The sequence below is a fragment of the Pinus tabuliformis genome, chromosome 6 (genome assembly GCF_031772625.1).
Source record: "Pinus tabuliformis cultivar Carrire ecotype Pingquan chromosome 6, CPIR1, whole genome shotgun sequence".
Lineage (NCBI taxonomy): Eukaryota > Viridiplantae > Streptophyta > Pinopsida > Pinales > Pinaceae > Pinus > Pinus tabuliformis.
Window position 1 is genome coordinate 441,090,579 of NC_142292.1, and position 15,416 is coordinate 441,105,994.

Here is a 15,416-nt window from a genome sequence, read left to right on the forward strand (position 1 = left end):
AATGTAATTAATGACATCATTAATATTATTTAATTTTAAAGTTTTAATTATAATAATTTAATATAGGTAAAAAATATAAATTTATTCTAAATTTTTAAATATTTAAAAATTTTTATTTTAATATTTATTTATTTCTAGATTAAAAAAAATTAAAATTAAAGTAAATCAATATTCATTAAGATATTGATATATTAACATAATTAAGATGTATTATTTAAAAAAAAATGAATTGGATTTTATAAATTGGTTTATTGTGAAATAGTGATTTTGGTTAATATTTTATTATCTAATTTATTTATAAAATATAAATCATTTAATTGGTATAGAATGCTTGAGCCTCTTCTTATCTTAGATTCGAACTTTATTAAGAGAAATTAACATAGATTAAAATTTATTATTTAAAAAAAATGAATTGGATTTTATAAATTGATTTATTGTGAAATGGTGATTTTGGTTGATATTCCATTATCTAATTTATTTATAAAATATAAATCATTTAATTTGTATAGAATCCTTGAGCCTCTTCTCATCTTAGATTCGAACTTTATTAAGAGAAATTAAAAGTGATTCAAACTTCATGGAAAAAAACAAACTGAGACGAAAGGCTATGAAATTTTTTCATGGTGTTGGTGTATACTATTCCATAATTCATATAGTTAATATACCAACATTTGGGCTTCAAATCTCCCCTCTATGGTTCTCCAATGTAAAGGAAAGTAATTATCCATAAATTATGAAGTGAATCCATTGTTCCATAGCAACGTAGGAACTTCAAATGTAAAAAACCCGTTAAATTTTGGTAGTTTTTGTAATTTTTTTGGTTTATTTTGATTATTTTAATTATTATTATTTAATTTTAAGTTATAATTAAGTTAGATATTAAATTAGTTAAATTAATGTATAAGATTATTTTATTTGTGGGACCAAAAATTTACTTATATAGCCATTTGACTGTCAAATTTATTAAAACATACCTACACTATTCTGAATTTGAATTTGTGACTTTTTAAGTATTTTCTTAACAATTCTGATATTCATTTTGATTATATTTAACTGGCAAATAACCATTGACTAACAAATCTGCTCACTAAATTCCAATAAAAAGGAAATATTATCGACAGATTTTGAGGTGAATCTGCCATCGGCTACGACAAAACACGAAGATACCTCTCTGCACAATAAAGGCAGGCCTAGCATGAGGACGAGGGTCGGGTGATCACTGATCCTGAAGCGACTGATGATCGTGTAGCCCACGTCGCAGAGAGTATAGTGTTGCTGTCAATCCAGCTTGGCCAACAAAAATCTTAATCACACGATGTTCATTCCTTTCACGGGTTTCAAAAACTGAAAACTGAAGAATACACTAACAGGACTATACGAAAATGATTGCCTCCATTGAGCCAATAATTTATGTTCCAAACAAAACTGACATGATTCTCTGGCTTGGAAAGTGATAGCAGGTGAAACCAATTACATTAGCAAGATTTTGTACAGCAAACCTGTAATATATTGTCCGGTGATAGAAGGTGAAACAATTTATATGGCCAAAGGCTTTGTAGAGTAAAAACCTGTTAGGGGAGGGTAGGGTATCTTTTTTGTCGAATCTGGATTGGATTTCTGGAATATCTAATAATTGACCTTGTTCATATGAATTCGATTCTAAAATATTTTTAGAATCCGTTAGGTTTGGTTTTGAGAATCAGTGTTTATTTTTGTTTATCTTATTTTGTCTATGGATGAGATAAAAACAACAAATAGATACAAAAATGGAATATTAATCATGTTGTATGAATAGCAAAGAATTAAAGAATTTTGTTGTGTAGAGTTTAGTAAGTTTATATGGAGAAAAGAGTTGGGTAAAAAAGAGAAGTACTATGGTAAGGAATTCATCCCCACTTGTGATCTCCAACAAAAAGAGTGCATTGGATTATCCATCTTATTTTGTCCATGGATGAGATAAAAACAACAAATGGATGCAAAAATGAAATATTGACCATGTTCCACAAATAGCAAAGAGTTAAAGAATTTTGTTGTGAGAAGTTCCCTAAGCTTATATTGGGAAATGAGTTGAATAAAAAGAAGAAGTACCATGGTAAGGAATTCAATCCCACTTGTGATCTCCAACCAAAAGAGTGCATTGGATTGTATTTTGTCCATGGATAAGATAAAAACAACAAATGGATGCAAAAATGGAATATTGACCATGTTCCACAAATAGCAAAGAGTTAAAGAATTTTGTTGTGGAGAAGTTCGGTAAGCTTGTATGGGGAAAAGAGTTGGGTAAAAAGAAGAAGTACTATGTTAATGAATTCAACCCCACTTGTGATCTCCAACAAAAAGAGTGCATTGGAGCCGGCATTCCATGGATAGCAAAGATTCTGATTGCCCAATTAAGAACTAACTCACATCAACTTCCATGTGAAACCGAACAGTTGAAGAGGCCTAAAGAAGCTTGGGAATAACGGGTGTGTACTTTTTGCACTTCAAGGGTAGTGGAATCAGAAAAGCATTTCCTCTTAGAATGTGATACTTTCAGAGACATCAGTGACAGTTATGGCGGTATGTTAGCATCAATTCCTTGACATTGTCTTTGCAGTGAGAGGACTGTTAGAAAAATTGGATCAACTCAAAAAATGATTAAATTACAAAAAAACAAAAGTCAAAAAAACCTAGTAATGTATAGTAGTTTATAGACTATTTTAGTTTTGGAAACATCAAAATATCATTCATTCATTTATAACCTTTTAATATAAATATATCATTCATTTATAACCTTTTAATATAAATATATCATTCATTCATTTATAACCTTTTAATATAAATAGTAATAATATGGAAAATGTTGTTTGCATGCACTAACTTCATTGGGTGATGATGGTTCATGACGATTATAAATATAATCTGTCCTGCAATAATTTTGATAAATTTAATCTATAATTGAATAATAGTGGAGATTTAGCGCTAAGAAGTATATCTAGGTTAAAAATTCGATTAGAGAGCATTTAATACTTTGCAGGTTTCAGTGAATATCATTGAACCTAAGTTAATTGAAGTGTATACACAGGCATGCAAAGGATTTCAGTCAGTTGCTTATTGCTCTCATATACCCGTGCCTGGTAGGGTTGTAAGCCAACGTATACGGGCACTATAATTCCGGCATGGCAGTAATTAGCACGGGGTGCAGGTATAGAACAGTTCAACTGACCTTATCAGTACGCCATGCAAGCATTCAGAGCCATGTCCCACAGAGGACTATATTTATCTTTCGTATATGGTGGATTATATTTATCACACAGTACAGTACTGGTCAGTGCTGTGTCACAGGGATCCAAGTAGTCCGAATTCTCTCTGAACCCATGTATATTTCTGCACTGCAACCTCTTCAAATAGAGCAAAATGTTCCCAGTGAAGTGTATTGTGAAAGCACTCGCTCAGCAATTATGGGAATGTGACCACGCTGATATGATTGGTAAGTAATCTAATATTTTATTATTAGGAAACGTTCGATTTGTTTTGAAATTTTGCAATCTGAAACCTGTGCAGGCATTTCAGCAGAAAGCTCGCCATTTTTATGTACTCTATGATCCCTGTGGAGGAGTATTTAATGATTGAGATTTGCCTGCTTACAATCTAAGTGGAATTTAATGTCAATAGATATAGATACAAATGTTCATAGTAGTGTAGTAGTGTAATTTGTGTTGGAAAGGTAGAGTAGATTAAAAACACAATTCACACATAAAACATGAGCGGCTCACACTCAAAGTGGTCTATCACTTAACTCACTTGACTCAACATTCAAACACTCAATCATGTAATCACTCACTGACTCCCTATTTTTATCTAACTCCTCATGCAGGAGTAATTATCTTATTTTAACACTCCCCCTTAATTACCACTGCTAAATTAAAACATGACTCATGACAACTCAAACATGTATGTTGGTGTATGTCTCAGCTAGGCTTACAACACCCAAATTTCTTCTATGAAACTCAAACACATCTTGTGCTAATGACTTAGTAAGCCAATTGATCAGTAGAATTACAAGGCTTCAAGTGAACTTCTCCATTGCTCACAAGTTCTCTAATAAAGTGATATCTAGTATCAATATGCTTCTCTTCTGATGAAACACACTATTTTTGGATAGTGCAATTGCTGAGGTGTTGTCACAATATATTGTTGTTGATCCTTGTTGTTTCTTCTTAAGTCCATCAAGTACTCTTCTTAACCACATTGTTTGACATGCTGCTGAAGTTGCTGCTACATACTCTGCTTTTGTTGATGAAAGTGTCACAATGGGCTGCTTCTTAGATGCCCATGAAATCACACCTGAACCAAGGTGGAACACAAAATGAGAAGTGCTCTTCCTATCGTCCAAACTGCTTGCAAAATCACTATCTATGTATACAATCAATTCTTTCTTTTTTGTGCTTGCATACATTATGCCACAATCTCTAGTCCTTGCTATGTATCTCAGAATTCATTTTCCTGCACTCCAATTTGTTTCTTTTGGAGTCTCCATAAATATGGAAATCAAACTCACTCCTTGCATGATATCCGGTCTTGTAGCTATGAGATACATGAGACTACCAACCAATCTTTTGAATAAGTTGGATTGACATCTGGTCCTTCATCATCCTTGCTTAACTTTGTACTTGTTGCAACTGGTGTAAGGACAAGTTTGTAATTTTCCATCCTGAATCTTTTTAACAAATCTTTGGAATATTTATTTTGACAAATAAAGATTCCTTTTTCAGATTGCTCAACTTCTATGCCAAGAAAATATTTCATGAGACCAAGATCTGTCATCTCAAATTCTTTCATCATGGGTACTTTAAACTCATCTATGTCAAAATCACCTGTAAAAATCATGTCATCAACATATAAGAAAACAATCAAAATCTATCCATGCTCATTTACCTTTGTGTACAAGGTAGGCTCAATGTTGCTTCTGCAAAATCCATTCTTGATCATGTAACTGTCAATTCTGTTATACCAAGCTCTAGGCGCTTGCTTCAGTCCATAGAGCGCTTTCTTCAACCTGTAAACTTTGTCTTCGTTACTTTCAACTTCATATCCTAGAGGTTGCTACACATAAATTTCTTCTTCTAGAATTCCATTCAAGAAGGCTGATTTCACATCCATTTGATATACTTTCCACTTGTTCTGAGCTGCTGTGGCTAGAACTGCTCTTACAGTATCCAATTTGGCTACCAGAGCAAACGTTTCTCCAAAGTCTATTCCTGGTTGTTGCGAGAATCTTTTTGCTACAAGTCTTGCTTTAAATATGTCAATTTCACCTTTCTCATTTAACTTTGTCTTGTACACCCACTTCACGCCAATGAGATTTTTTTCCTGTGGTAAATCAACCAAATCCCATGTGTCATTCTTTTCAATAGCTTCAATTTCTTCATCTATGGCTTGCACCCAATTTTCATCTTTGATTGCTTCTTCAAACGAAGAAGGTTGGAATGACAACAATGCAAAATTTGAACTAACATCCAAATCATCATAAATATCTTTCAAATTTCTCATCTTTCTCTTACTATTGCTTGATTCATCACCTGATCAATTGCTCGGAGAATCTTGATCTAGTGATCTGCTTGAGGACCATGCTTCTCTAGAAATCTTGGAGTCCTTGTTGGTGTGTCTTTGTTTGGTGTCTTCACTTGTGATTCTTGCCGCACCTTTTCTGCTACATCATCTTCTTCCATCAGTGGCACTTGTGCATCAATTGTTTTGTCTACAGTTCCATTCCATGACTCTTGTTCCTTGAACACAACATCTCTGCTAATTATGGTCTTCTTTGAGACAGGGTTATACAATTTGTAAGCTTTTGATTGCTCACTATAACCAATGTATATGCATTTTTCACTTTTATCATCCAATTTGCCTCTTTCCTCCTTAGGCACATGTGCATAAGCTACACATCCAAATACTCTGAGATGAGATACGCTGCAATACATACCTGACCATGCTTGTTCTGGTACTTTGTTCATCACACTCTTTGTAGGAGATTTGTTGATCACATAAATAGCACATGCAACTGCTTCTGCCCAATACTCATTAGACAAGTTTCTGTCTTTCAACATGCTTCTTACCATGTTCATAATTTTCCAGTTCTTTCTCTCTGCTACACCATTCTACTGCGGTGTGTACCTAGTTGTAAACTGTCTTTTGATCCCATGTTGTTTTCAGTAATCATGGAATGCCTTTAAGTCATATTCTCCACCACGATCTGATCTAAATACCTTGATCTGTTGATCACTTTGGTTCTCTGCTAAGGCTTTGAATTCTTTGAACTTTGCAAAAGTTTTAGACTTCTGCTTCAAAAAGTAAACCCAAGTTTTTCTACTGTAGTCATCAATGAAAGTGAGGAAGTAGCAACTTCCACCAATCGACTGTGTCCTCGTAGGTCCACACAAGTCTGTATGCACTAGTTCAAGAGGTTGCTTTGCTCTGTATGCAACTCTCTTTGGAAAACTTTCACGGTGTTGTTTTCCCAAGATGCAACACTCACAAGTACTAGCAAGCTCTTTGATGGGAGGTAATCCTCTGACCATATGTTTCTGCTGCAACAATCTTAAACCAGAAAAGTGCAAGTGTCCAAATCAAAAGTGTCATAACCAATAATCATCAGAACATGCAACTGTAAAAGAACTCACCTGACCACTGTAATTCAAAATGAGAGGAAAGAGTCTATTCCTCGTCATCTGCACCTTTGCTATTAGTTGCTTGCTTGGGGGCTTGTCATATATAACAACTTCTTGACCTTGAAAGATAACTCTGTATCTTTTATGTGTCAATTGACCAACACTTAACAAATTATGTTTGAGACTAGGAACATAATATACCTCTGAGATTGTCTTCAGCTCCCCCTGCTTGGTTAGAATGTTGACCACTCCTTTGCCATCTACTTCCACAGTCTTGTCAATCCCCAAATTTACCTCTGTTTTCACAGATTGATCGAAATTTGCAACCAAATCCTTGTTGCCTGTCATGTGGTTACTGCAACCACTGTCTAACAACTACACACTAGCAGAAGATTCATGCATGGCATGGCAAGCTAGGAACATAGAGTTAGTACTCTCTGTAGTGACATTAGCTCTCAGGTTTCCTTGATCAACTATTTTCTTCCTGCAATCACGAGCAAAATGACCAAATTTGCAGTAATAGCATCTCACCTTTGATTTGTCAACTCTTTGATTATTGTTGAAGCTTTTGTAGTTGCTTCCATTTGCATGTTCATGATCTTTTCGGTCATCTCTTTGACCACCATATCTTCTGCTTCGTCCTCTACCTCTCGTTCTACTTCTGCCTCAACCTCTATCTCTTGAAATAGAAATCTGACTTTTGAAAGCCGTCTCTAAAGTGGAATCCTTATTTTTGTCTACCCTTGCCTCATGCAATAGAAATGATCCCATAAGCTCATCAACTGTTAATGATGCCAAATCCTTGGCTTCTTTGATAGCTGCTACCACAACATCAAATTTGGTAGACAAAGATCGGAGAACCTTCTCAACCACTCTTTGATTTTTTATATCTTCACCATAAATCTTTAATTGATTTACAACTATTATGACCCGATTCATGAAAGAATCGATGTCCTCTGTCTCTTTCATTTGCAGATTTTCAAAATCTCTCTTAGTATTCTGCAACTTAACAGTATTGACTTTGGCCATACCTTTATAGTTTGTCGCCAAAGTATCCCATGCTACTTTTGCTGAAGACGTGGTCATAATCTTCTGGAACACTGCTAGGTCCACTCCCTGTTGAATAAGCTGCAACGCATGTTTATTCTTATTCTTGTCTTTCTTCCATTGTTCCATCTCTGTATTAGTGAGAGCTTGTTCTTCTTCTTTGTTCATAGGTTCTGAGAACTCAAACTTCATATAATCCCAAACATCTTGTGCCTACAACATGGTCGCCATCTTAATGGCCCACATCTTAATGGCCCACACATCATAATCTTTCCCAGTGAGAACTGGGGTTGCAAATTTGAGAAAACCATCTTTCTCCAAAAATTTCTCTTTAAAAAAACTTTAAAAGACTTCTCCTTTAATAAACTTTGCATTTTTTTTTTAAATACCCTTTTAAAAACTTTAAATTTTTTATTTAAAAACACCCTTTAAAAAACAAAAAAAACCACCTTAAAAAAAATATTTGAAAAAACTTTAAAACAACTTTTCACCGCACCTTTTAAAAAAAAATCTTTTTATACATCTTCATAAACCAATTAATAAAAGCCTTTATCCATGCAATAAATCTCAAACTTAGTTTTCACGTATACCCTACTCTTTACTTTTCAAAAAGAGCGTGCTTATTTTGTTGTGTTCACTTTCCTTGGAGTCCATTGCAACTATCGAGGCCTTATCGATCCTCAGAGGACTGATGACAGTTGTGGATGCTTGGGCAGAATTTTTTTCCGTGACTTCTCCTCACACACTTTGGCATTGCAAGCTATGGCTGCAGGCTCTCTACCTCTTTGGCTCTGTTGTGGTTTTGTAAGGTGACTCACAGACCGCAACTCTATTGCTCACGGTGGTGGCTATGATGCCAAAACACTTTTGATACTCTTTACATGGTGGGACTCTGCAGACTGCGGCGGATGCTCATTTTTATCAGAGTTTGCAATTTAATTGATTAAACATTGCTCTCATATCAATTTGTTGGAAAGGTAAAGTAGACAAAAAAAAAACACAATTCACACCTAAAATATGAGCTGCTGCTTTTTTATTGATCTCACAAAACATAACATAATGATAACAATGAAAGGGTATTAAAATTTTTCTAATTATCTCACTGCCTAAAATATCTTGACATGCAACTACATGCAATCACACACTCAAAGTGATCTATCACTTGACTCAACACTCAAACACTCAATCATGCAATCACTCAGTTATCTGACTCTCTATTTTTATCTAAATGCAGAAGTAATTATCTTATTTTAACAATTTGCAAAGAAAGTCAGTGTTTCAAATTCATTTCCTATATTTTTTTTGAATTTCATGTGATTTAAAGTATTTGATAATGAAAGAAAGATAATATCTTGAGAGATCCCATTTTTAGGAATGTGGGTCAATGGATAAGTTAGCTTTCGTTGTTTGCGGGTCTGCAATTATCTAAACATGTGGAAACTAAAAGGCTTCGGTGTGCAGATTGATTGTGCAGTATTAGATCACATTTTTCTATTGGAAGTAAGATAACGAATAAACTTCCAATAACGAATAAAATATTTTGAATTAAATTTCATTTTTTTTTTTTTTAATTTGTCATTTTATTGGTTGGAAAGACAAGGAAAACAAAAATTCACATACAATACAATAACAGCAGTTGCAATTCTTGTATTGAACCAGCAAATTTGATCAGATTGGACTTGACTTGATTTGATTATGATCTGTGTTTTGACTTACTACTTAACCATAAGAATTTCTATTGTATCATGTGCAACCACCACACCACTCATTATCAGTTAATGGTTCTTCATGAAATTTAAAATCAACAATTCCAATTTTTAGATTGATAACTTTATCTCTATCAAACTCAAACTCAGCTGCTGCCTGTTCACACATCACTTCATAAGCAATTCCAACTATTTCATAACTTGCTGCTATCATTAGCAGTTTCAACCTTCAATTCTGTAATTACAATTTCCAATAATTATTGTAACGAAGTTGATGATGGAATTTTTCTTCAAATTAGTTCTCCAATTTATTTGTATTGAAATTCAAGATTTTGAATCGCAGAGATCTATTAGGTATTTTAAAAATTTCCCTTCAATCCTATATTTTTATACCGCCGAATTAAACCTATTTTCAAATTCAGCTGATTTTTATTTTTATTTTTCAATCATGGCGAGATTCCATTCTAGTAATGTGGGTCAATGAATCAGTTAGCTTTCGGTGCATATGTTTGCGGGGCCTATAATTATCTAAACGTGTGGAAACCAAAAGGCTTATCTCAACGTGTGGAAACCAGAAGGCTTCGGTGTGCAGATTGATCACAGTCTTTAGATCACAATGGTCTATTCGAAGTAAGATAACGAATCAAAGAATCCTCATTAACTTCCATGACTAATTTTTTTTAAAACTTGTCTATAATTTTATTGTAACGAAGTTGTTGATGGAATTTTTTCTTCAAATTAGTTCTATTCTTTTTGGTATCTTCAAGGGTTTACAACTTCTGCTCCTGGTCTTAAATCTGGTTATTTTAAGAGGATTTGAATTTCGGTGGTCTTGTTTTTATTATTTCACAAAATTTGAATTAATCAAATTGATGATGAAATTTTTCTTCAAATTAGTTTTATTTTTTGGTATCTTCAGAAGATTTGAATTTGGGTTGTCTTGTTTCTACTATTTCACAAGTGAAATTCGAATTAATCAAATTGATGATGAAATTTTTCTTCAGATTAGTTTTATTTTTTTTTGTATCTTCAACCGTTTACAACTTGTGCTCCTTGTTTTAAACTGGGTTACTTTAAGATGATTTGAATTTGGGTGGCCTTGTTTCTACTATTTTACAAAGTTTGATTGATTTGAATTTGGGTGGCCTTGTTTCTACTATTCTACAAGGTTTGAATTAATCAAAAGGATTTAAACATTTAAACCTGGTTGCGTTGTTTCCATTATTTCACAAGCTTCCAATTAACTAATTGAACCTTCCCTAGACAACCTGAAATTTTTATTTTTATTTTTTTCTCCACAATCATGATGCATTCATAATTTTTGCACTTTTCCTGCAAAATTTAGATGGAACAAACCAGATATACTAATAAATTGTGTTTTATGTTTTACCAAAAATCCATATTCCACGTGGCAGAGAATCTCTTTCTTAAGCTTGATGGAGAGACTATTTCTTAAACTTGGTGGGAGTTTATTTCTCCAACCTTATCACAATTGCCTAAAAATATCCCTTGAAATTTAAGCCAATAAATAAGAGAAAAAACCATAATTGAATTTAACAATTTATAATCATATTTTATATGGCTTTCCGTCACTCAGCTATCTTTATCATCTCCTGCAAGTTCCGAATCCCGGGGCGTATGATTGTTGATTACCATTGATTTCTTAAATTCACTGGAAGATGGAAATGTCATTCGCTCAGTTGTTGTCGGACTGGCATAAACGGTTGTTCATATGATTACAGTACCCTTCACAGTCGAAGTTTTGTTCCAAGTCATATACCTATCTGGTATTGGTCTCGATTTCTCTTTAATATTTGCATTGTGGTGGTGTGATTCAGGTAATTGACCTCAGTGCTTCACCTGATTCCTATGTGAAAGTTTATCTGTTCATTACACTACACCACCCAACATAGTTCATTTTGTAGTATCAAAAATAGTATCCGCTGTGGTTTCGATTTTCATTTCCTGCAAGAGTAATGTTATTATGCGCTAGACAAAGCGGAGTTTTGAATTTTTTTTTTTTTTTGATCTTTTATATATGAAAAGAGGTTAAATATACATAGATTTTAGTCTTTTCTGATCATTTTATCTTTTATATATGAAAAGAGAGTACATATACATAAATTTTAGGGTTTTTTTAATCTTCTTAGCTTTTACATAGAAACAGATTTTTAACACTATCACTAACAACTGCATGTTGGAACCAAAAAACCAAACAAAATCCAATCACTTTCACTATAATTTTTCAAAAAAAAAAAAAAAGTTACCGACATGAACAGGCCTCCCAAAAAAACATATTAACTCTGGACTATTCAAAATCTAAATTTAGAAAATATAAAAGTTTCCAGTGTAGACCCTGTTGTCTTATATATATGAAACCCAGGAAATGACCCCAGATGTTCCAATCACACCTCTTTTGGAAAGCATATCTGCAATATGAGTTTGCTCCTGGAAAATGTGTGCAAATGAGATGTGCTGAAAGGAGGCTTGAAAGTTACGGTACTTATTTGTGATAAAGCTTACAGTTTTATCTATTGTTTTTGCAGGGATGGAAGATCCGGCTATTACAGGACAGTGCTATGACACACAAGAGCCGGAAGCTTTGATGGGCTATCAGCAGAACTTGCCTTACGAATCCGACAGGTACTTCACGGGCTATCCCCGTAATGTGAAGCTTCCAGCAGTGACAATTTCCCATTTGGGAATAATACCATCCGGAGGAGATGCGAGCTACGAATTACGACCTGCCAAGCAATCAAAGGCAACTAGCTCCCGGGAATCCTCCTTTCCAGGCTTTTCGAGCAAGGTTTCCACGCCGCCCTCATTTTATGTTCCAAATTCTCAAGAAAAACTTCAAGACCAGCCGCCTGAGAACAATTACTTTGCAAGCTTCTTCGAAGTAAAGGACGGTGAGACATACGCCCCGACGACAGGAAGCATCGAAGCAGAAACCGTTGGTTGTGGAGGGTATAATCATATGTGCATCTCAGATATTAACCACCATCATGTCGATGCATTTAATGTATCCCCGGGCCAATTATTAGAGGTAGGCCATGGTTCGGACATGCGAATTTCAGGAGGCTCTGCTGAAAACAGGAACTCTGGAATTCTCGCAAACAGAGCATCGCGTCACACACATAACCACGTCATGGTTGAAAGGAAACGACGCGAGAAACTGAGCCAGAGATTCATTGCTCTTTCTGCAATTATTCCTGGCCTCAAGAAGGTAATCCGTTATTGGCCAAAACCCTACCTGAATATTTACCAAAAAAATATGACTATAGACACTCGATTAGGTGGCCCAAGGATGTGGTGCAATGGTTAGTAGAAAATATGATTATAGACACTCGATTAGTGGACCAAGGATGTGGTGCAATGGTTAGTAGAAAAAATTGTTTTTTATTGGTGTAAATATGATTATAGACACTAGTTAGGTGGCGTAAGGATATGGTGCAATGATTAGGTAAAAAAATCTGGTTTTTATGGGTTTCATGTTCTAATCCTGGCAAGATTGTACATGGTTGCGAGCCTTGCTAGCTGCTACACTGGTGCACCAATAATTTCTTCAGTTGAAAACTACACTGGTCGACCAATAATTTCTTTCGTTGAAAAAGAAAGCACATGGTTAATATCTGCCATTTTTTTAAAAAAAACACAGGGTTAATATCTGCAATTAGTTAAAAAATAGCACAGGGTTAATTTCTGCAATTAGTTATTAGCAAATACTAATTATTTGAGATTGATTCAATGCAGACAGACAAAGCGACGGTGCTTGGCGATGCCATAAAGTATGTGAAGCAGCTGCAGGATAAGATCAAGGCACTGGAAGAGCAAGCTCCCAAAAGAACTGCGCAACCAGTTGTGTATGTGAAGAAGACGGAACTCTATAGCGATGATAAGGAGGATTCCTCTTCAAGCGAAGATGTTACAGATCACGTTTCTCCTTCTTCCATTAATTGCTCCTCAAACAAAGATGTTACAGAAACAGGGCTGACTACAGAGATTGAAACACGAGTTGTTGATAGAAATGTTCTTATCCATATCCACTGCGAAAAGAGAAAAAACTTGCTGCTCAACTTCCTTGCAGAACTCGAAAAGCTTCAGCTGACAGTGGTGAACGCAAACCTCCTTTCTTTTTCGGAAACCACTTTCGACTTGATATTTAATGGTTTGGTAATCAATTCAATATCCCCTCCCTAGCTTACTCAGATTCAATGCTAATTTCCAGAAATTTTACACATGAATATGTTGTTTTTCTTTGATGGGTTTCCAGATTCATGATTCGCTCACTGACTTATGTTTTCATTACTGTTTTTTTGTGGTGAATAGATGGAAGAAGGATGCGATTTAACAGTGAAGGACATAGTCAAGACAGTACAAGCCCTCTTAAAGAAAACGACTTGAATTGACTATCCACTGAATACTTCCTTTTATTCATTCAGTGTATACCCACAGAAATTTTCATTTCCATGGTAATGGCTTCTTCATCAGCTCAGCTCAGCTCTTTAGGAGTTTAACTTCTACAGATTGTAGCGGTTTTCATTAAATCCCTCACCATGTTCGTTTCTTTGATGATGGTTGTTGTTTCTTGTCCCAAGTTTCTCGAAGTACTGCCCTTCGGCGGTAACATGATTTCTTTGCAGCCAAGGTTCGTTGATTCAGAGAGCTTTTTTCGCAAAGCCTAATAATTAAATAGTCCAGTTGTAACGTTCTGTTTGAAACGTAACCTTCTTGGTGCCGCTTTCTGGGCCTTTTGGGTTTGAAATAAATACCCAGTTCCTACAACAGTAGCTTTAGGGTAAGGATATCCAAGCTGTTATGACTGTGAAATAACAACCCTGAGATCATTCAGGGAGGACGGGGATGTCAACCACCGGCATGCTTTGATTCCCAGTATTCTGCTTGCGTATTAGGACTGTGAGGGACAAACCTTATCGCTGGACTTCCACTGTTATTTTAGATATTGTTTATTTTTTTGTTATTGTAATATGTAATTGCTGGTACATTATTACAGAGTTGTCACCAGAATTTGAATAAAATGCTGTAGCACAAGTTGAAGTTAGTTAAAATTAGTGTCAAATGATGTGTAACAGTCTTATTTTTACGTAAAAATATTTTTTTATGGTTTGATGGAGTAATAAGAAGTAAGAATATCTAACTATTGAGTGCTATAACACAAGTTGAAGTTAGTTAAAATTAGTGTCAAATGATGTGTAACAGTCTCATTTTTATATAAAAATATTTTTTATGGTTTGATGGGTTAATAAGAAGTAAGAATATCTAACTATTGAGTGTTATTCGATGTTTAATTTGTTGTTTTTTTTCGTTATTTAAGTAATAATAATTGATTCTCATTCAATATTTCAATATTCCATATAGAGCAAGTTGCGATGCATTCATGAATAACTCAAAATGCTGATAGAAGTGTACTAAAATTTAGAATTTAAGGTAATAATTAAATGAAAATTATTGTTTTTAAAATATTAAATAAAAATCTTGTTTCTTTGTATGAATAATAAATTTGTGGATAACAGTTAAATCTAATGAGTTGATTTTAAGCTCTGGTTGGGTGAAGTGAAATCTTAAAAAAATTAATTAAGAAGAAAATAATGTATGAATAATAAATTTGTGGATAACAGTTAAATTTATTGGGTTGATTTTAAAATTTTGTTAGGTAAAGCTAAATCTAAAAAAATTAAGTAAGAAGAAAATAAAAGCTGATTTCATTGAATAAGTATGATTTATAGGAGATCTTTAATAAAATCAAAGCAGAAAAAATATTTGTTATAATTCTTTTAAATTTTATTTAAGATTTTTTCAGCAATGTTATAGTAATAGTGATTTAAATTAGATATTAGGGAGAAGATTTTAGAGATTAAAAAATTGTTAAATATTTTTTCTTTTAAATTTACTAATTTTGATAATTTTTTTTCTTTCTATATAATACTACTTAAGCACCTACGGGGGATTTGAATACTCATTCACGGTCAATCCAAAGCCCCGTGGGCTACAA

The 15,416-nt window shown here is 34.0% G+C and overlaps 1 protein-coding gene across 1 annotated transcript; it reads left to right on the plus strand.

Moving 5' to 3' along the window:
• The first annotated feature begins 10,967 nt into the window (after window positions 1-10,967).
• On the plus strand, window positions 10,968-14,458 carry LOC149259183 (uncharacterized). The gene is made up of 4 exons (XM_089375035.1): window positions 10,968-11,241; window positions 11,950-12,629; window positions 13,157-13,576; window positions 13,733-14,458. The coding sequence occupies exons 1-4, from the start codon at window positions 11,136-11,138 to the stop codon at window positions 13,805-13,807; spliced, it is 1,281 nt and encodes a 426-aa protein (XP_089231161.1). The 5' UTR covers window positions 10,968-11,135; the 3' UTR covers window positions 13,808-14,458.
• The last annotated feature ends 958 nt before the right edge of the window (window positions 14,459-15,416 follow it).

Coding starts and splice junctions, on each gene's coding strand:
- LOC149259183 (XM_089375035.1), top strand. CDS start 11,136: ATGATTACAGTACCCTTCACAGTCGAAGTTTTGTTCCAAGTCATATAC. Junction 12,630..13,156: donor TTATTCCTGGCCTCAAGAAG/GTAATCCGTTAT, acceptor GATTCAATGCAG/ACAGACAAAGCGACGGTGCT. Junction 13,577..13,732: donor ACTTGATATTTAATGGTTTG/GTAATCAATTCA, acceptor TGTGGTGAATAG/ATGGAAGAAGGATGCGATTT.